Source organism: Lithobates pipiens, unplaced genomic scaffold (genome assembly GCF_037356315.1).
Source record: "Lithobates pipiens isolate NorthernLeopardFrog02 unplaced genomic scaffold, aLitPip1_a1.2 Scaffold_18, whole genome shotgun sequence".
Classification (NCBI taxonomy): Eukaryota; Metazoa; Chordata; class Amphibia; order Anura; family Ranidae; genus Lithobates; species Lithobates pipiens.
This window is the reverse complement of record NW_027507758.1, coordinates 136,966,616-136,987,037: the sequence shown is the minus strand read 5'-3', so window position 1 is coordinate 136,987,037 and position 20,422 is coordinate 136,966,616. Positions and strand designations below refer to the sequence as shown.

Here is a 20,422-nt window from a genome sequence, read left to right as displayed (position 1 = left end):
CCCATCACAGTCACACTACAAGTAGCTGATCACCGCCATTACAGTATAGTCTATATAGCTGCGTAAATTCCAGTATACCATAGTTTGTAGACGTTATAACTTTCATACAAGCCAATTATACTTAATGGAATTTTGTTTACCAAAGACGTGTAGCAGAATAAATTTTAGCCTAAATTTATGAAGAAATTAGATATTTTATTGGATATGTTTTATACCAGAATCTTTTTTTTAATGTCTTTTTTGTTTATATAATAAATACAAACCCCAGTGGTGATTAAATACCACCAAAATAAAGCTCTATTAGTGTGAAAATAAAATGCAAAATTAAATGGTGATCTTTTATACAGCATCTCACTATATATATATATATATATACACACACACACACACACACGTATTATTATTATTGTACAGGATTTATATAGCAGCAACAGCTTGCGCAGCGCTTTACATCATGAGGGCAGACAGTACAGTTACAACACAATTCAATACAGGAAGAATCAGAGGGCCCTGCTCGTTATCGCTTACGATCTAGGAGGGAGGGTCAAGTGATGATAAAAAAAAAGTAATAGCTGTGGGGGATGATCTGATGGAGAAAGTAAAATTACAGTTGTTAGACGGGGGCTAGAGAGGCTTCTCTGAAGGAGAGTTTTCAGGGAGTGTTTAAAAGCAGAGCAGGAGATAGTCGGGCAGAATGGGGTAGGGAGTTCGAGAGGATAGGAGAGGCTCGGGAAAAGTCCTGGAGGAGAGCATGCGAGGAGGTGACGAGGGAACTAGAGAGCAGGAGGTCTCTACATACAAATACATACACACACTAACTCACAAAAGTGAGTACACCTCTCACATTTTTTGTAAATATTTTATTATATCTTTTCATGTGACAACAAATTGGGCCAAGTGTCAATATTTTGTGTGGCCACCATTATTTTCCAGCACTGCCTTAACCTTCTTGGGCATGGAGTTCACCTTTTTTTTTTTACAGGTTGCCACTGGAGTCCTCTTCCACTCCTCCATGACAGAGCTGGTGGATGTTAGAGACCTTGCGATCCACTACCTTCTGCTTGAGGATGCCCTATAGAGGCTCAATAGAGTTTAGGTAGAGAGACATGCTTGGCAAGTCCATCACCTTTACCCTTAGCTTCTTTAGCAAGGCTGGAGATGTTTGGGGTCATTATGTTGGAATACTGCCCTGAGACCCAGTCTCTGAAGGGAGGGGATCATGCTCTGCTTCAGTATGTCACAGTACATGTTGGCATTCATGGTTGCCTCAATGAACTGTAGCTCCCCAGTGCTGGCAGCACTCACGCAGCCCCAGACCATGACACTCCCACCACCATGCTTGACTGTAGGCAAGACACACTTGTCTTTGTACTCCTTGCCTGGTTGCTGCCACACATGCTTGACACCATCTGAACCAAATACATTTATCTTGGTCTCATCAGACCAAAGGACATGTTTCTGGTAATCCATGTCATTAGTCTGCTTGTTTTCAGCAAACTGGGGGACAGAAAATTGACACCGTTATACAAGCTGTACACTCACTACTTTACATTGTAGCAAAGTGTTGTCACATGAAAAGATATAATAAAAGATTTACAAAAATGTGAGGGGTGTACTCACTTTTGTGACACTGTACATATTCTAGTTCAGCAGCAAGCCTTCAAAAATAAAAAATGTAACATAGCAACAATAACACAACTAATAAACCACACTGTAATTATGTGCACATCAGACCTGTGACAATGCTAAACACACCTTTCAGAAGCGTAATTTTCCAACTCACAGGCCACATACTAATTCTGGGGTAGCAACATCCCCTGTAGTCAGTCTAAATTGACTCAGTTTGTTTTCCCCAAAACTACTGTAATTCACAAGTGAGCTGTGCAGAGATAAGTGCTAAGCTTTACAACCGTTAAACAGAAAACAGAAGCAGATGTTGGCCCAAAACCTTACCTGGGCATCCTCGAATGTACGGAAGAGGCTTGCAAACATTGAGGTAAAATGTTCTACTTTTTGCACTGTCGGATGTATCTATAGCTATCCAAGGTTCATTATCCCGACTAAGGTCACTTAAATCATACTCATTGCCTGCAGTATCTAGAAAAGAAAAAATATATACATTTATATTAAAAAAAGGAAAAAAATAAAAATAAACACCCACAATATACAGAAATGCAAGTACTTACCTGTAACCTGACAATCCACCAGAGAAGGGGAGCAAGCCATTGCAGTTTTAAAATCAAAGAATGTATGGTAGAGACTAGTTTGAGAGTTTATTTCCTCTCTTGAAAAGCTGAGTTCACCGGGATAAAAATCATCATCGCACACAAAGTTTATTGTAAACTTATCCCCTTGGCCTGAAAAATAGATACAGTATTAAACAATTATTGAGTTTTCTCTGAACTGCCAACACCACTTTCTCTATGATAAGGCACTAGTAGAAAAGCTTTAGAAAATTTTAATCAACTATACTCGTGCACACTGGACATTTTTGCAGCTGCTGTTTTATGGGTTCAGGCATTTTTTTTTGCAGCCATTAAACTCCCCAGCATGTTAACCTATCTAGCCATGCACACATAGGCTATTAGACCCCATTCACACTGGGCTACAGCACTAAAATTAGTGTATGCTAAGAGCCCTGAAAGAGCCGCTGCCGAGGGCTTTCACACTGGAGTGGTGCGCTGGCAGGACACTAAAAAACGTCCTGCTAGCAGCATCTTTGGAGCAGTTTAGACACTGCTCTTACCCATTGAAATCAATTGGGCAGTGTGGCTATAACGCCGGCATTATGCTGCTGCTGCAGCAGCGCTTTGCGGTGGTTTTAACCCTTTCGCGGCTGGTTTTTAACCCTTTGTCGGCCGCTAGCAGGGGGTAAAAGTGTTCCACTAGCTGCCGAATAGCGCCAAGAAATTGACGGCAAAGCACTGCTAAAAATAGCTGCACTCTACCTTTGACGCACCCACCGCCCCAGTGTAAAGGGGGCCTTAGTGTTTTTTGGCAGGGGCGTTTTCTGGCTGCAAACCCCCCCCTCCCCAGAACTACTGGGTTTTGAGAGGAGTTTCTTAGCTGTAAAAATTAGGGGGTGGCCGATATTCACTTTTTTAGAACACTCGGTATCGGTCACGAATTGACCGATATTGCTTCAAGAGTTTGTACCAGGGTGATGCATACAGCTGCAGGCATCACATCGGTACCATTCTTTAGAGCGGATGGTCAGTTTAGCGTCCCCCCTCCCACTGCCTTCCGCCGGGGTCTGACGTCTCACGTTTCTCCAGTGTGAAAGAGGTCTAACAACAGCGCTCGCTCGTCCCACCCTTTCCTGGCCGGCCAGCATGCTCGGACAAGGGTCTGATGTGGACCTGGGGGGGACCCCCACGCCGATTACTTCGGCGTTAGGGTTCCCCTTTAAGTTCATACCAGGTGGCGGGGCCAGCGACGCATCCTTCGCGGGCCCCGCCTACCTGGAGACGTGTGCAAAATGACAGGAAAAGTCCGTTCATTTCAAAAGTAAGGCGGACTGGCATACGCACGGCCGGATTGTCCGCCGAAATGCAAGTCCAGCGGGAAGATTGGAGTGCAAAACTACTTTCTAAGTCCGCCGTGCTTTCGGGTAAAAAAAAGTCCGCCGGAGGCTACACACGGGGGGGATTGTCCGGCGGACTTGAGTTTGCCTGACTTTTCCACCCGATTGTTTGATCGTATGTACACGGCATTAGTCACAAGAGAGGTTTACATTCCTTGTGACAGAAATAAACATGGTAAAATTAAAAGGACAGTGTAAAAATAAAAGCTTTAAATCAGCAAAATATCCGCACCGGATATCGGTGAAAAAAACACCGGTCGACCCCTAGTAAAAACACTAAAAAGGGCTATATAGTGTGTTTTTGAGCCATAAGCTCTTGAGGGAGTATAGTTTTGCTACAGCTAAAAAAAATAATAAATAAATAATGCTTCAGCTTAAAACAAAAAAAAAAAACGCTACAGCTAAAAAAAAAAAAATGTCCAGTGGGCATGAGGCCTAAGGATCTACCTTATCTATTGCATATTCTTGACCTACTTCGGCAGAAAAATACACTCAACAAGACTTCTCTCGTTTCCTGTAAGATCAACTGTAAGTGAAGGTATAAATTTTGAAACAGGTCCACGGTCATCAAGAAAAACCTGACACAATTCAAGCTCTAATTTTTTTTTTTTTTAAGCGTTATTTGGGGTCTGTCTTCATACTCGGCTTATAGGCTGGAGCAATTTTTAGTTTTGGTCCTATTGACTCAACAGGAGAGGGGGAGGGGGGGGGGGTAAAACCAGATTGTATTTTGGCAGTATTGTCTTGCCAAAGGTACTCGGGAAGTCTTTAACCTTTGGGTTATACTGCTGCCTAAAAGCAGATTGAATACTAGCAAACAGAAAAAAAAAAAACGTGTACTCCAGGCCAGAATTTTAACACAATGAAGGCATGCTTGTTAGAAGGCGTTATCCTGAGCTGGCTTACAGTTGCTTGCCAGTATCCAATCCTCCTGTATGTGGCAAAAAATACCTCCCTAAAGGCTGAAGATTTCCTGTGCGAGGAAGAATGCATTTTCTATATATTCTAAAAGGCAAAAATAAAAAATTAGGAAAACTTTTCTTCTAGAGAATTTTCAGGAATTTCAGGAATTGCCACTGTAAATTTTACAGATTACAAGACCCGTTTTATAGTCTGAAAGGTTTAATATTAGTGCAAATTTATTTTACTCTGCCATTGTCTGGTTCATTGTACTAAAATTATATTTTTGTAGTGGGTATCCCAATATCTACTTCCATTTCTCAGGGATTCCAATACTGAGATATAGCCACAGTATATTATACAAAAGAGAGACTTCCTATATGAACTCCTAACCGACTATGTCAACAAGAGTGAATTATTCTCCTCACCAGTCTCTATATGACGTACTCCATGATAGGTAAGGGAGATGAAATCTGAAGAAAGATCCAGTGACTGGCTTATCTGGACTGGTCTATTTGCCTTGCCGTTTTCAAGTTCACAGCCAGCGACTGGCAAATCCCCAACAGAACCACACGCCTCAACCGGGCCACATATATTCAGCTAGGGAACAAACACATGACAAAAAGTGTTAAAAGGGCCTAAAATGCCATAAGAACACAGGGGAAAAAAATGCAGATATCAAATTGTATGAAAAGCACTATAACAATTTAAGAACATTCTATGTGCAAAATTATGATGCACTTCTGATAGGATACAAGATGAGCTAGTCACTGTATTGGCAGCCCAAGAAGACCAAGTCACTTCAGATGGAAGCCTGTGTTAATTTTGGCATCAAATTTTGATTTAGTTATAGTCATAGGGCCCAGTTCACACCATAGAAATGTAGTTCAGATGCTTTTCTGCATGCACATTTTTTTATGCATTTTTCCCCCTCTTTTTCTTAACCTTAAATAAGGACATGTGTGTTCCAGGGCACAATACACACCAAACTGAGCATGTGCAGAGTGACTCAAAAGGCCCTGTCTTAATCAGGAGATGGATTGGGGGCAGTGGAAGCAGGGGAGGATCAGAGAAGAGAGGATCAGACAACCTTTTTACACAATGCAGAGGTTAACCCCTTAAGTTATGCATATACAGACTGCTTTTACTGTTGTGAGCTTAGTAACACTATAATTGCAAGGCGCTGGGAGCAAAATAATAGAAAAAAAATGCAATTAAACATTTCTTTTTCATAAATAAAAAATAATTCTAATTCTCACCTTCCTGGGATTGCTACTTCAAAGCTATGAGAGCAGTATGTTTCTGAGCCGCAAAGGTTCTGCTCATGTGCGCACACACAAGGTTTATTTCCACGCAAGCATACAAACGTAGCAGAGCTTTAGTGCCCATCTAGCAGAAGCTGGTAGCACTTGTGTGCACGTGCAGGAATCTGCTGCCCATGACTTAAAAATCTGCTCACTTTGACATATACATCGACGAAAAACAGTGAAAATACTGTAAATTCCCTTTATGCAATGTGCCCACAAGGCCAAACAGCTGTATTGCAGTAGGACAGCAGTTTCTATCATTTCTGTTCTCTCACACTTATTTGGGAAGATTTATGCTTTCCGTTAGTAGGCCCTTTATAGTGGAAGTAAACCCTGATGAGTTTACTTCCTCTTTGATTCTATGCAAAGGTAAAGCATAACGGACTACTATGCATCGCATAGTAGTCCATTATGTGTCACTTACCTGACACAGGAGCCAACGAAGCCACCGCTGTCCCCTGTAGTCCAGAGCGTCCATCTTCTCGGGTGCTCCGCTGCTGTCATTCGGCAAAGCCGCAATGACGTCACTCCCGCACATGCGCACGGGAGCCGCCACTCGCGGCATATCGCCGTTGACAGCGACACGCTCCGTGCGCCTGCGTGCCGCTGTCTACGGCGCATGCGCCATAGACAGCGGTGCCTGTCTTTCGGCAAATATCTCCTAAACCATGTAGGTTTAGGAGATATTTCTTGGACCTACGGGTAAGCCTTAATCTAGGCTTACCTGTAGGTCAAAGTTGGTTATAAGGGTTTACAACCACTTTAAGTCTACCAACATTCACATATACGTCTTTTTGATTATATATGAAAATCCAGCTATTTAGAACTCTGACACTTTACCTTGTAAGTTTTACCATTTCCTTTAGCAACATATCCAGACTGATTCCTCAAAGATTCCAAATTATAAACAAATCCTGTGTTTGGGTTTTCCACTTTACACTCCTGCAAGCAAAAACATCACAGTTACGGTAGATAGACTTGGAAACAATCAATACAGGAATCCATAATGATGTTAGCTGGCAACTCAGATGCTTCTTATTGAAAGTCCTTTCATTTTTGACACGTGTAAAAATACAGAGTGCACAGGTTCTAATGTGTTTCGGCTACACAGCAAGTAGCTGTAAAAATCGGAAATCAAAACTTTTTTTTTTTTGAATCATGTGTGTATAAATTTTATTTGTTGAGTAGTACAAGTCAGGGTTAGGTTATAAAAAAAAAAAAATCCAAATCTTTGATGATCCCTAGGAGCACCATCAAAATCGATCATAACCAAATGGAAAGAACATGGCACAACAGCAAATCTTCCAAGAGATGGCTGCACACCAAAACTCATGGATCGGGCAAGGAGGGCATTAATCAGAGAGGCAGCACAGAGACCTAAGGTAACCCCGGAGGAGCTGCAGAGTTCCACAGCAGAGACTGGAGTATCTGTACATAGGATGACAATAAGCCATACGCTCCATAGAGTTGGGCTTTATGGCAGAATGGCCAGAAGAAAGCCATTACTTTCAGCAAAACACAAAACAATGGCAGGTTTTGAGTTTGCGAAAAGGCATGTGGGAGACTCCTAAAATGTATGGAGGAAGGTGCTCTGGTCTGATGAGACTAAAATTTAACTTTTTGGCCAAAGAAAAACGTTATGTCTTGCGCAAACCCAACACATAACCCAAAGAACACCATCCCCATAGTGAAACATGGTGGTGGCAGCATCATGTTTTTCAGCAGTCAGGACTGGGAAACTGGTCATAGTTGAGGGAAAGATGGATGGTGCTAAATACAGGGATATTCTTAAGCAAAACCTGTACCACTCTGTGTGTGATTTGAGACTAGGACGTAGGTTCCCCTTCCAGCAGGACAATGACCCCAAAAACCCTGCTAAAGTAACACTTGAGTGGTTTAAGGGGAAACATTTAAATGTGTTGGAAGGCCTAGTCAAAGCCCAGACCTCAATCCAATAGAAAATCTGCAGTCAAACTTAAAGGATTGCTGTTCACAAGCGCAAACCATCCAACTTGAAGAAGCGCTTGAGCCGTTTTTGCGAGGAGGAATGGGCAAAAATCCCAGTGGTAAGATGTGGCAAGCTCATAGAGACTTATCCAAAGTGACTTGGAGCTGTGATAGCCACAAAAGTTGGCTCTACAAAAGTATTGACTTTAGGGGGGTGAATAGTTATGCACATTGACTTTATGTTATCTTGTCCTATTTGTCGTTTGCTTCGCAATACAAAAAAAAAAAAAAAAAAAACTCTTCAAAAAGTTGTGGGCATGTTCTGTAAATTAAATGATGCAAATCCACAAACAATCCATGTTAATTCCAGTTTGTGAGGCAACAAAACACAAAAAATGCCAAGGGGGTAAAGACTTTTGCAAGGCACTGTATGCTTATCAAATAATTTCTATGCGAGTTCCTAAATACTGAACTCTGGGCAAATTTTTTTTTTCCCCTCAGTGCCCACACTGCGCACATTAACCGCTTGTTTTTGTCAATGGCATTGGAGAGCGGAGATATACTTCCCGGATTCTCCTCACACAAGATTGATCCCTACAGCTCCTGTCCCCAGCAGTCTAGCCAACCTGTCCAGTGGACTGTTCCTGATGTCATCACACCCGTAGACCTGTTCTGGACATGAGAACACCAGGAACAGTCCACCGTTGGATTATGGGGAGCACTTTGAAGCACAGACCCGGCATTCTAAAGACTGCTACGTGGTGGCACATACTGTGACTGCGCAGTACCCCTGGGGGGTGAGGCTATTTGGTGAGTGTATTTACAATAAGAGCACAGATAAAAATTAGCAACACCGTTGTCACTCAAATAAAGAAAACAATGAAGGTTTTTTTTCTCAACAAGCACTGGACTCTTTTTGAGCACAAGTCACTTTGTTCATTACTAATGCATTTGATGCGATATTTTTTTTTTAATTGTATTTCAATTTTTATATTTTTTTCTGAGAGTCATATGCACTGTTTCTAGTATGTTATAAAACATCATTAACGCTGGCTAAATAGAGATTTACAGGGCGCCAAACCCCTCTAGGTCTAATATCTGTTAAAATCCAGAGGTCATTTCTAACATATCAAATTGTGAAGGTATCTGTGTTTTTTTTTTTTTTTTTTTTTTTTTGGTTGCATCCGGCAGAGGGTGCAACACACACACACACACAATATTTTTCAACACGTTCATAAACAAGTTTACCAAATCTTATTTGCACATTATTACTTTAAAGGTACACGTTTTTAGGATCATATCTTACAGAGGATGCAACACACTAGAAGAAGTATATTGACACACTTGAATAATTGTTTATTACACTCAACAGAGGGGGGATTAGTCACATAAAACAGGCTATATCTAGAACTAAAGTGACCATATATTATAGCACATAATTTATATGCTACATCTGCCGAGGGTGCAACACATCAGCACCTGGCACTTTGTAAAAACTAGGTTTAACCATCACTTTTTCTAATCTAATTTTTTCTGAATGGGTAATGTCCACATATTGAAGGCACTTACACAGATCTAGAGCTACACCCCGCAGAGGGTGTAACAGCAGCACATTTCTTTTTTCATAGGCGTCACGCTCTCCAAACACTTTGGTTTATTGGACATCGGTTCAGATTACCTCCATTTCTAAAGGCATTTACATTTGGGGGTCACACCCTGCAGAGGGCGTAACACATCAATACTAGTAATGCTGAATGTTAGAATTAAGCCACTAAACACATCCATATATGTGTTTATATGAAAACATTTTCCCGAAGTTACAACCAACCCATAGTGGTATTATTTTGACTGAGGTTTTTATTTCTCCATTATCTGAAGGTGAATAGGAACCTTTCCTCCAGGTGGTGGTTCATCTCTATATCTTACCATATAGATTTTTTTATTACTGTATGTAGATTTGGATTTTATTTCTGTTCATAGAGGAAGGAACACTAGCATTATTTATGGAGTACAATTTTGAATTACTGGATATTGTATTTTTGTGCGATACTTATTAGTATCTCTAGTTAGGTTTAAGCGCACTATTACTATTTTTATTGAATTTTTTTGTATGCGGCAACAGAGCACATTTAAATAGCTGCAGCTGAACCAGTTTTCCACATTAGTAATTTGGTCCATATGAGCGCTATAGAAACCCTTTTATTACAAACATTTATAGGTAGAGGTGATCCAGGGAATATCCGATTGGCTCTTGGGGGATCAGGAAGGATTCTTTTCCCCTACTGGAGCACATTGGATAATGCATTTCTTACCTTGCCCTGGATTAGCTGTGGGTGTAGGAGTACAGGTGCGGGATTGTGTATATGGGATAATATATTTTTCCTTTTTTTCCTTCTAATGGCTGAACTGGATGGACTTGTGTCTTTTTTCAAACAAAAATATGTAACTACGTAACTACTTTAGTACGTTGAGCAAGTAAAGGCTATTTGATATCACAAAGGTTGAATATTCAACTATATACATTTTAATTTTTCACTTAATGTTCTCAATAAAAGGCACTGCACTACCTAAACTACATGGAATGTATTGTATACTCTTTATAAAAAGTATAACTAAAGGCAGTTTTTTGTTTTGAAGTGCAGAGGGATTAGAATATCTGTAAAGTTTTTATTAATGCCTGCCACCCCACTAAGGAGAAGCACCCACTCCGTCATGTTTATTATCATCGAAAGTGAAAAAAATCCCATATTTTGGGTTGTCCCCAGAATAGTAATAGAGAAAATCTTCCAATGGGGACACTAGTTCTGGTGGCAACCAGTAGGCCCGCCCCTGCAGTTTTGCTGCTTACACATGTTTTGCCTGTCCTCTTCTGAAGGTGGCGCTATAACCCTAAGGTCAAGATTAAAGGTGTTGTGTCCATCAATGAACGAAAGAAAAAAGCCCACATTTTGGGTTGTCCCCAGAATAGTAATAAAGAGAAAATCTTCCAATGGTGACACTAGTTCTGACAGCCAGAGATTCTCTTACTCCAGGAGGGATTTTCTCTTGCTTCTTGTTTTGGTTATAAACCGCCTTTACTTTATATCTATATAACTGAAATGTATATATTCTACTAAAACATATTTAAAATTAAAAAAATATATTTCCAATAATGTACTTACTTTTCCGTGCATTTCTGTGACAACAGGACAAGCAGCTTCAGTGTACCATATAAATGTAGCTACACAATTTGAAACTGCAACAAAAATTGGACTTAAACTCTACAAAATAAAAAAATAAAAAAGAGAAAAAAGGACTTATTTTAGGCATATATTCCGTTATTCTACAAAGATTCACATACAACTACACAGCATTTTGTTCAAGTGATTGTAACGTCTCAAAAAAATAAAAAATAAGCATGTTATACATACCTGCTCTATGCAGTTGGTTTTGCACAGAACAGCCCAGATCCTCCTCTTCTCAGGTCCCTCCCCTCCTGTCAAGTGCCCCTACTTGCTATGGGGACACCTGAGCCGAGCTGCAGCTCTGTCTTTCCATTCAGACACGGAGCTGCTGTTCGGCTGATTGGCCAACTTTGATTGCCAGCCACGGGAGCCAATGGCTCTGCTGTTGTGTCTCAGGCAATAAGGAGGAGAGGCCCGGACGGCCGAGGGAATCCTGGGCATCGCTGAACAGAGAGGGGGCTGGGAGGCTGCTACACACAAAAGGCTTTTTATCTTAATGCATGATGATAAAAGAACATTTTGCCTTTACTCCTTTAATCACTTGCCGACCGGCTCGCGCCGATATACGTCAGCAGAATGACATGGCTGCGCAAAACAACGTATGGGTTAAGAGGCACTGGAGGCTCACCCGATGCGTGTGGCCAGCGGGCACAAGAGCCAGCACGGGGATTTGTGTGTACAAACACACAAATGCCTGTGCGGTCAGGGGAGAGTAGATACATCGCGTGTTCCTCTAGTAAGTAGGAACAACATTAGGCCTCCTTCCACAGTCAGTCCTATCCCCATACAGTTATAAACACTAACTAGGGAGCACATTTAACCCCTCGATCGCCCCCTAGTGTTAAACCCTTCCATAATAGTGACATTTACACAGTAATCAGCGCATTTTTATAGCACTGATCGCTGTATACATGTCAAGGGCCCCAAAAATGTGTCAAAAGTATCCGATCTGTCTGCTGGAGTACCAATAAAAAAAAAAATCACAGATCACCGCCATTACCAGCAATAAAAAAAAATGCCATAAATCTTTCCCATAGTTTGTAGATGCTATAACTTTTGCCCAAACCAATAAACGCTTATTGCGATTTTTTTTTAACCAAAAATATGTAGACTATATCTTGGCCTAAACTGATAAAGAAATGTGTTTTTAAAAAACATTTTTGGGGATATTATAGCAAAAAGTAAAAAATATTGTTTTTATTTTTAAATTAGTAAATGTAGAATTTTGGGCAAAAGTGAGGTCCCTCAAAATGCAAGTGTCCAGGGAAGTGATAACTAATGAGTGATTAATTCCAAAATGCAAAGTGAGCTAGTGAGGGGGAAAAAAAAAAAAAATAAATAAAAAAAACACAATAAAAATGAAAATGTACATGAAAATTAGAAACGAAAAAATAAAATAGAAATAATAAAAATAAAAATAGAAATAAAAATTAAAACTAGAAGTAAAAATAAAAAATGAATAAAAAACAAGTAAAAATAAAATTGAAATAAAAATAAAAAGATGGAAATATGAACATTTACCATTTTATTTCTTGGTGTTACTGTGACCCCTTTCCATTTTGCAGCACTTGTGAATACACCCACATTTACTTTTACATACACTGCTCTTCCCTATTTAATCCCAGTAGCGAATAGGCCTCCATTACTTTTATTTTTAAAATTGTTGTTCTTTTTTTTATTTATAGCGCAAAAAATAAAAACCGCAGAGGTGATCAAAAACCACCAAACGAAAGCTCTATTTGTGGAGGGAAAAAAAGGACAGACATTTAGTTTGGGTAGAGCGTCGCACGCCTGCGCAATTGTCAGTTAAAGTGATCCAGTGTCAAATTGTAAAAAGAGCTCTGGTCAGGAAGGGGGTAAAATCTTCTGAGGCTGAACCTGTCAAAGAGCCCATGAAACCTTTCACAAAAAAAATAAAATAATAAGGCCAGTTGTCCCACATCTATGGCATTGGTGGAAAACTGTGTTGCTTTTTAATTTTCTCCTCTTCTATGTTCCACTGTATGCCTCCAAACTACTTTTTGCTTATCCAGTATTAAAGTGGTTCTGAACTCAAAATTATTATTTTTTTTTTAACCTTAATGCATTTATGCATTAAAGGAAAAGTGTGGGATTTATTTATTTTTTTCCAATATTATAATAACCCAGGTGGATGCATTACCGGTCCAATGCTGCATCTGTCTCCCACCGGCACCAAAACTAAGTATAGAGTGATCAAAAACCGCCAATCACTCGGTTCTCAGGGCTCCCTGAACAGAGAGCTGGTGACTGTCAGTCGCTGCCATCTGCTCTGCGATGCAAATTTAACAAGAGATGGAAAGGGAGAGTGGCCTATGTTCTGTTCTTTAATTCAAGATATGCAATTTACAGTTAAATTGTTACTAAACCCAGGAATCTGCATATATGGTCTCTCACAGAACATGGAAATGCATTAGTTTTAGTAAATATAAACTGCTAAATACCTTTTTTCATCGGCATTATATAGCAGTCTTGTGACTTCTATCATTGTCCAGTTAAAGGTCGTAAACCCACTAATAAAAAAAAACAAAAAACCCTGCATAGCATACTAGCGCATTATGAATTACTTAACTGAGATCGAAGCCCCTCGTACACAGTCTTGGCCGGCGACATTGCTCCCGAAGTTACTTCTAGGTATCACGGGCTCCGGCGCTGTGATTGGTCGGAGCCGCGTACGTGCAATTGTTTCAGTACGCATGTGCCGATGACGTTAGAACATAAAAATACAGGGAGATATCTGGGGTAGCGACAGGTAAGCCTTATTATAGGCTTAACTGTAGTAAAAAGTGGTTCTTCCCCGATTGTCCTGTGAGGATACAAGACCCCTGACCCTCTGGACTGATTGGCCCTATGCTGATCACATGCACACCCCCCCAAAAAAAAACAAAAAAAAAACTCTCTAGCAATACACACCAAACTGAGCATGTGCAGCTTGTCTCCTGGCCTCTGTTCTATCAGGAAATATATTGGGGACTCTGGAGGAGGGGGAGGAAGGGGGGGGGAATCAGAGGTGACAGGATTAAACAGCCTTTTTACACAATGTAGAAGATTAACCCCTTAGGTCCCCACAGTGAGTACAAGCATGCTTTACTGACTGTAGAGACTGTTTTTTACGGTTGTGGGTTTAGTAACACTTTAAATTCCTCTTCTATTAACACCTTGGAGCTAGAAATCTGGGGCGGGGCTTAAGGTCATGTGACCATCATGATTGGCTGTCACATAATCGGGAGCATTCCATTAGCCAACGATAACTTTTCCCAGGAACACAAACGCTTACCGTAGCACCTTTCTTGCAAGAAAGATGTATTACTGAAGAATAGGTGGTCCGGTTTCCTTCCATGTCGATACACGCAGATCCATTTGTATATTCCAGGATTACATTATCGCCATCTAGAACAGGCTTCTTGCTTGCCACCCCCAAATTGCCGATTTCCACATTTTCCACTATCATGTCCTTAAAACAGAAGCATTTGAACAAATGGATGCATATGAGCGATTGAAATCAAAACCTCTAGCTAACTAGATTAGTAATTATCTAACGTTGCTATAAAAGAATATCATCTAGTAAACACAGTAAAATGCCCCAATCACAGTTGTCTGTCTATATTTTCTGTATTCTCTCCATTACATCTTGTTGGCTGACCGATCAGCTCATTCAGAAATCCAGTCTCATCTTTAGCTAAGGACATATTTACTTTGTTCAGATCTAATCAGATATGATGTGCCGAGTCAGGCAGTTCCATGCATAAACCAAAAATAAAAAAATAGTATGCCTGCAGAACACAAACTAGTGAACCAGTCAGAAAACCTGTATGCTAATCTGCAATGGACTAAGAAGCAATTCAGCAATCTCATAAATGCGAAAGCCAACTACTATAGTAGGGTCCACTAAGCGGACTCCAGGCCACGCACTTAATAGAAGGCAAGACAGTTTAAAATAATATGCCAACACCAATTACAATAAAAAAAAAAAACAACAACTTTGTGGTGCCATGCAGTCCTGTAGCAACAGAAACATGGGGTCTAATGCAAATTCGGACCCTACCAGTCCTGCTGCACCATCACTATGTCCACTCTAGCTGGGTACTTCCTCAGGGAGCTGTGACCTGAGAAAAGTATGTGGCCCACTCAGGCTTGATAGGGAGGAGGTATATATGTAGTGCATCCGCAGCTGCTACTAGAGTGCTGGCAGGGCATGGAGACCGTTCTGGCTCCTGCAAAGGTTCAAGAAAGGAAGGGTGACCCCTGGAAGTCTCACATCTATGGTGTCCTGCTGCAATAAATAAGAGTGGCAACCTCAGCCTGGACTATGGGGGCGTGGCCTGGTCAGAGTCCAGGCTGAGGTTGCCACTATTCATTGCAGCAGGACACCATTAGATGTGTGACTACCAGGGGTCACCCTGCCTTCCATGGGGAGCTGTGCCCCGTAACAGCACCCACAGTCAATTTACTGCCCTTTAAAAGAGAAAAGTGTGAGATTAAAAAAAAAAATCATACTCACCTAGGTGGAAGGAGCATCAGTCTGATGATGCATCTGTCTGTCTCCCACCACCCCTAAGACCAAGAACTGAGCAATCAAAGATGGCCCTCTGCTCTTCCCCTCCAGTGTTTACTGCAGCACCGGGCTATGGAGGGGGCACACAGAGCAGCACGCTGAGAGGCTGGGCCAGCTACTGGTCAGGCATCTAGGTGGATCCCAACATTAAAGTCGGGATCCCTTCAGAATCTGGATCGACTGAGTGACTTCAGCCGACATCAAGCTTTAGTCTGCTTTTGGCTGAATACAAGTCACAGGAATGCAGAACAAAGTGCACACCTGTGATCTCCAGGAAAACTATGGCCACAACAGCTTTGTCTTTAAATATCCTATAAAGCAGAGTAAGCTGAGCAGAGATACTTTTTTTTAAATAAAGCTGCACAGGGAAGTTACAGGGCATAGTAATTACTATATGACAAGACATTAAACAACCACCTTTAGCAAGTTTGCCATAAAGACCTTCTGACAGCAGCTTTACATTCATGGTAATCTTGTACACACAGGGATATGACAGGAAAAGATGTGTTAAGAGAATCAGCCCAAATCCCAAGGCAAATGATACCAGTCAATTCCGTCTTCAGACCAAAAAATACCTTCTGACTGGGTATAGTGCAGCAGGAGCTTGCATTTCATTCTGCTACTGTAATAAAATGATATTTGCGCTTATTCTAAAAAAATATCATTATATTGAAGGTGCTGCTGCTTAAAGGGATTGTAAAAGGTATTTTTTTTAATTTTTTTTAAATAACAAACATGTTATACTTACCTCCACTGTGCAGCTAATTTTGCACAGAGTGGCCCCGAACCTGCTCTTCTGGGGTCCCTTGGCGGCTGTCTCTGCTTCCTCCCGCAGGTACTTCTCACGTTCATGCGAGCTCCCTCGCATGTTGAGTAGCACCTGCGGGCGTGCTCCCGTGATACAGCCAGCAGCTATAGCCGCTCGCTATATCACATGGCCCCGCCCCCGGGGCGCCGCGTCATTGGATGTGATTGACAGCAGCGCGAGCCAATGGCTGCGCTGCTTTCAATCCATCCACTCCAGCCAATCAGCGGCCAGGCTGCGTGGCGAAGAGGATGTCGGGGGTGAGCGCGGGACTTTTGAGGGGTCAGGTAAGTAAAAGGAGGGGCTGTCAGATGTTTTTCAACTTTAATGCATAGAATGCATTAAGGTGAAAAAACATTTACAACCCCTTTAAGATAGCCTGGATACTGTAGATAATGATAATGTGAGAAAAATATAAGCTCACTACCCAAATTTACAATGAATACAAACAAATCACACATAATAAGTGTCCATGTATATACGATAAAGTGTCAAAGGGTTGATACAGTCCAACAAGGGCTCTAAAACAAGAAAAATATATTGAAAAAAAGTGTTCACTCCATGTGTTCTTCAAATATAATCACAGCTGCTTACCAGAGCAGTTGGATCTCAGATTATAGAGATCAGATGCGCTAATGCAAGGATCTCTCTTGGATATCGACCATCTGTCTCCAGATATTCTCAGATAAATGGATTAATGGAATGAAAAGGCTTCATAGTGTAGTACTTCACACAAAAATTTATTTAAAAATATGTAGCACTCCCATTAAAAAAAGCTGTGAAATTCACAACGGTAACACAGCCATGGATCTTGCCAAACAGACTGCAACATGGTGACATCTAAGGAATGCTGCTGTACCCCACACGTTTCCCTGTAGGAGGCATCAGTTGGGAGCAGAGGCCACCTGTTTGGCAAGATCCACGGCTGTGTTACCATTATGAATTTCACAGCTTTTTTGAATGCGAGCGCTACATATTCTTTTGTATTTAGTAGTACACTATGAAGCATTTTCCTTCATTGAATCCCTTTATCTGAGAATATCCAGAGACAGATGGTATATGTATATATATATATATATATATATATATATATATATATATATATATATATATATATATAAGGAAGATGCTTTACCTGTTACAGCCCAGTCCCATTGAGGAGGTGCAGTGTGCAGAGGACCACAAGGAGAGGATTTTCCATCCTGGATCTATTTGTATGAGCACATCTAATCTCTATAATCTGAGATCCAACTGTTCTGGTAAGTGGCTATGATTATATTTTCAAGAAGAACATAACGAGTGAACACTTTTTTCAATACATTTTTTTTTTGTTTTTGAGCACTTGGACTGTTCATCAACCTTTTGACACTATAACTTATATACATGGACACCTAATATGTGCGATTTGTTTTTTCTTGTAAATATATTTTTAATTGGGTAGCGTGCTTATATTTTTCTCACATTTCATTCTGCTATAAGAGTAGATACAAACTCCCCGTTTTGATCAGCTTATATGGTGCCAGCTTTTAACCCATTGCGGAGAATGACAGATATATAGATTGTTTTTTTACATTCTGAGAATATATATACTTACAGAGACATTAGTATATTCCATTTGGCACACAGATGCAAAGGGATCACACCCTGTAACAGGTATCAAAGACCGGCATACATTTATATAATATTTTCTTCGTTTCCCATGGCCTTCATCAATGGAATACCAGTTTGTAGTGTGTACCCCTTGTACCTTAGATAAGCTGCAAGAAAAACAGAAGAATCATACACTGTATATTACAGTTACTGTAACTTACATTTTCCAACTCCTAAAGGAAAGCAAAGCAATAAATACGCAGCATTTGCATTTATATATTTCATAATTTTTTTTTAATCTACATAAAATAATATACTGCTCGTATACTGGTTATATACGACAAAGTGTTTTTTCAGGCTCCTGGTAGTGCTAAAGTTTGCTAAAAGCAAAGGCTTGTTTAACCAGTTGCCGACCGCCGCACGCCGATGTACGTCGGTACAATGGCACGGGCAGGCATAAGGACATACATGTACGTCCCTTGCCTCCCGCGGGTCGGGGGCCCGATCGGGCCCCCGCCCGGTGCCTGCGGCGGTCGGTATTCGTACGGGAGCGATCCCGGACGAGGGGACGGCCATTCATTCATGGCCACCCCCTCGCGATCGCTCCCGACGAATAGAAATCCCCGGTGACATCACTTCCTCTCCTGTAATGTAAACACAGGAGAGGAAGTGATGTATTCTCTCCTCCGTGTCGGTATTTTTCGTTCCGACACGGAGGAGAGCGGATCAGTAAGTTGCACCAACACTCACACACACAGTAGAACATGCCAGGCACACTCACACCCCCCCTTTACCCCCCGATCACCCCCCCAATTACCCCTGCCCCCCAGTCACAGTGACACCAATGTCATTTTTTTTTTTTTTTTTTTTTGCATTGGTGTCATTTGTGACTGTAATAACTGTTAGGGCAGTTAGAGTTAGCCCCCTTTAGTTCTAATGTACCCCCCTAACCCCCCCAATAAAGGTTTAACCCCGTGATCACCCCCCGTCGCCAGTGTCACTAAGGCTGGGTTCACATTGCAGCGGTTTATGAGAACGAATGTGATTCGCACCGCACTGCAGTGCAAATCACATCCGATCTCTGTGCGATTCGAGTTCAGCCATTCGCCGCACCCGCCGCACCCGCCACACCCGCCGCACCCGCCGCAAATTCGCACGGGACCCTTTTTTTGGCCCGCAGCAGAATCGGATCGCATGGGTGTTCACACCATGCGATCCGAGTTTGCAGATCGCACTGCGATATGCGAACTGATCTGGGGGTGTCAGTAACATTTCACTGACACTCCCAGCAGTTCGCATAGGGCAGTGTGAACTGCCGCCGGGAGGCATGCGATGCGGGAACCCGCCGCGGATTCGCGGCGTTTCCGCATCGCTCCAGTGTGAACCCAGCCTAATAAGCGATCATTTTTCTGATCGCCGTATTAGTGTCACAGGTGACGCTAGTTAGGCAGGTAGGTATTTAGGTTCGCCGCAGCTTTTTATAGCGCCAGGGACCCCCATATACTACCGCATAAAGCCCCCTGATTGCCCCCTAGTTAACCCTTTCACCAGTGATCACCATATAACTGTTACAGGTGACGCTGGTTGGTTAGTTATTTTTTTATAGTTTCAGGGCACCCGCCATTTATTACCTAATAAAGGTTTAACCCCCTGATCACCCGGCGGGTGTCATTTGTGACTAATAACTGTTAGGGCAGTTAGGGTTAGCCCCCTTTAGTTCTAAGGTACCCCCCTAACCCCCCCAATAAAGGTTTAACCCCGTGATCACCCCCCGTCGCCAGTGTCACTAAGGCTGGGTTCACATTGCAGCGGTTTATGAGAACGGATGTGATTCGCACCGCACTGCAGTGCAAATCACATCCGATCTCTGTGCGATTCGAGTTCAGCCATTCGCCGCACCCGCCGCAAATTCGCACGGGACCCTTTTTTTGGCCCGCAGCAGAATCGGATCGCATGGGTGTTCACACCATGCGATCCGAGTTTGCAGATCGCACTGCGATATGCGAACTGATCTGGGGGTGTCAGTAACATTTCACTGACACTCCCAGCAGTTCGCATAGGGCAGTGTGAACTGCCGCCGGGAGGCATGCGATGCGGGAACCCGCCGCGCATTCGTGGCGTTCCCACATCGCTCCAGTGTGAACCCAGCCTAATAAGCGATCATTTTTCTGATCGCTGTATTAGTGTCACAGGTGACGCTAGTTAGGCAGGTAGGTATTTAGGTTCGCTGCAGCTTTTTATAGCGCCAGGGACCCCCATATACTACCGCATAAAGCCCCCTGATTGCCCCCTAGTTAACCCTTTCACCAGTGATCACCATATAACTGTTACAGGTGACGCTGGTTGGTTAGTTATTTTTTTATAGTTTCAGGGCACCCGCCATTTATTACCTAGTCTCACTAGTGTACCCCTAAATTTAGGGGTGTCTACTTTCCAAAATGGGGTCATTTGGGGGGGGTTTGTGCCATCTTGGCATTTTATGGCCTTCAAAAC

At 41.9% G+C, this 20,422-nt stretch overlaps 1 protein-coding gene across 1 annotated transcript in view; it reads right to left on the bottom strand.

Moving 5' to 3' along the window:
• The window catches only part of IGF2R (insulin like growth factor 2 receptor), a 211,975-nt gene that overhangs the window by 82,619 nt on the left and 108,934 nt on the right, over positions 1-20,422 (bottom strand). Inside the window, exons 18-24 of the mRNA XM_077486170.1 lie at positions 17,934-18,096; positions 14,257-14,433; positions 10,899-10,997; positions 6,631-6,732; positions 4,912-5,083; positions 2,187-2,357; positions 1,954-2,097 (exon numbers count right to left, since the gene is read on the bottom strand). Coding sequence (XP_077342296.1) covers positions 1,954-2,097; positions 2,187-2,357; positions 4,912-5,083; positions 6,631-6,732; positions 10,899-10,997; positions 14,257-14,433; positions 17,934-18,096 — 1,028 coding nt within the window. The remainder of the gene's footprint in view (positions 1-1,953; positions 2,098-2,186; positions 2,358-4,911; positions 5,084-6,630; positions 6,733-10,898; positions 10,998-14,256; positions 14,434-17,933; positions 18,097-20,422) is intronic.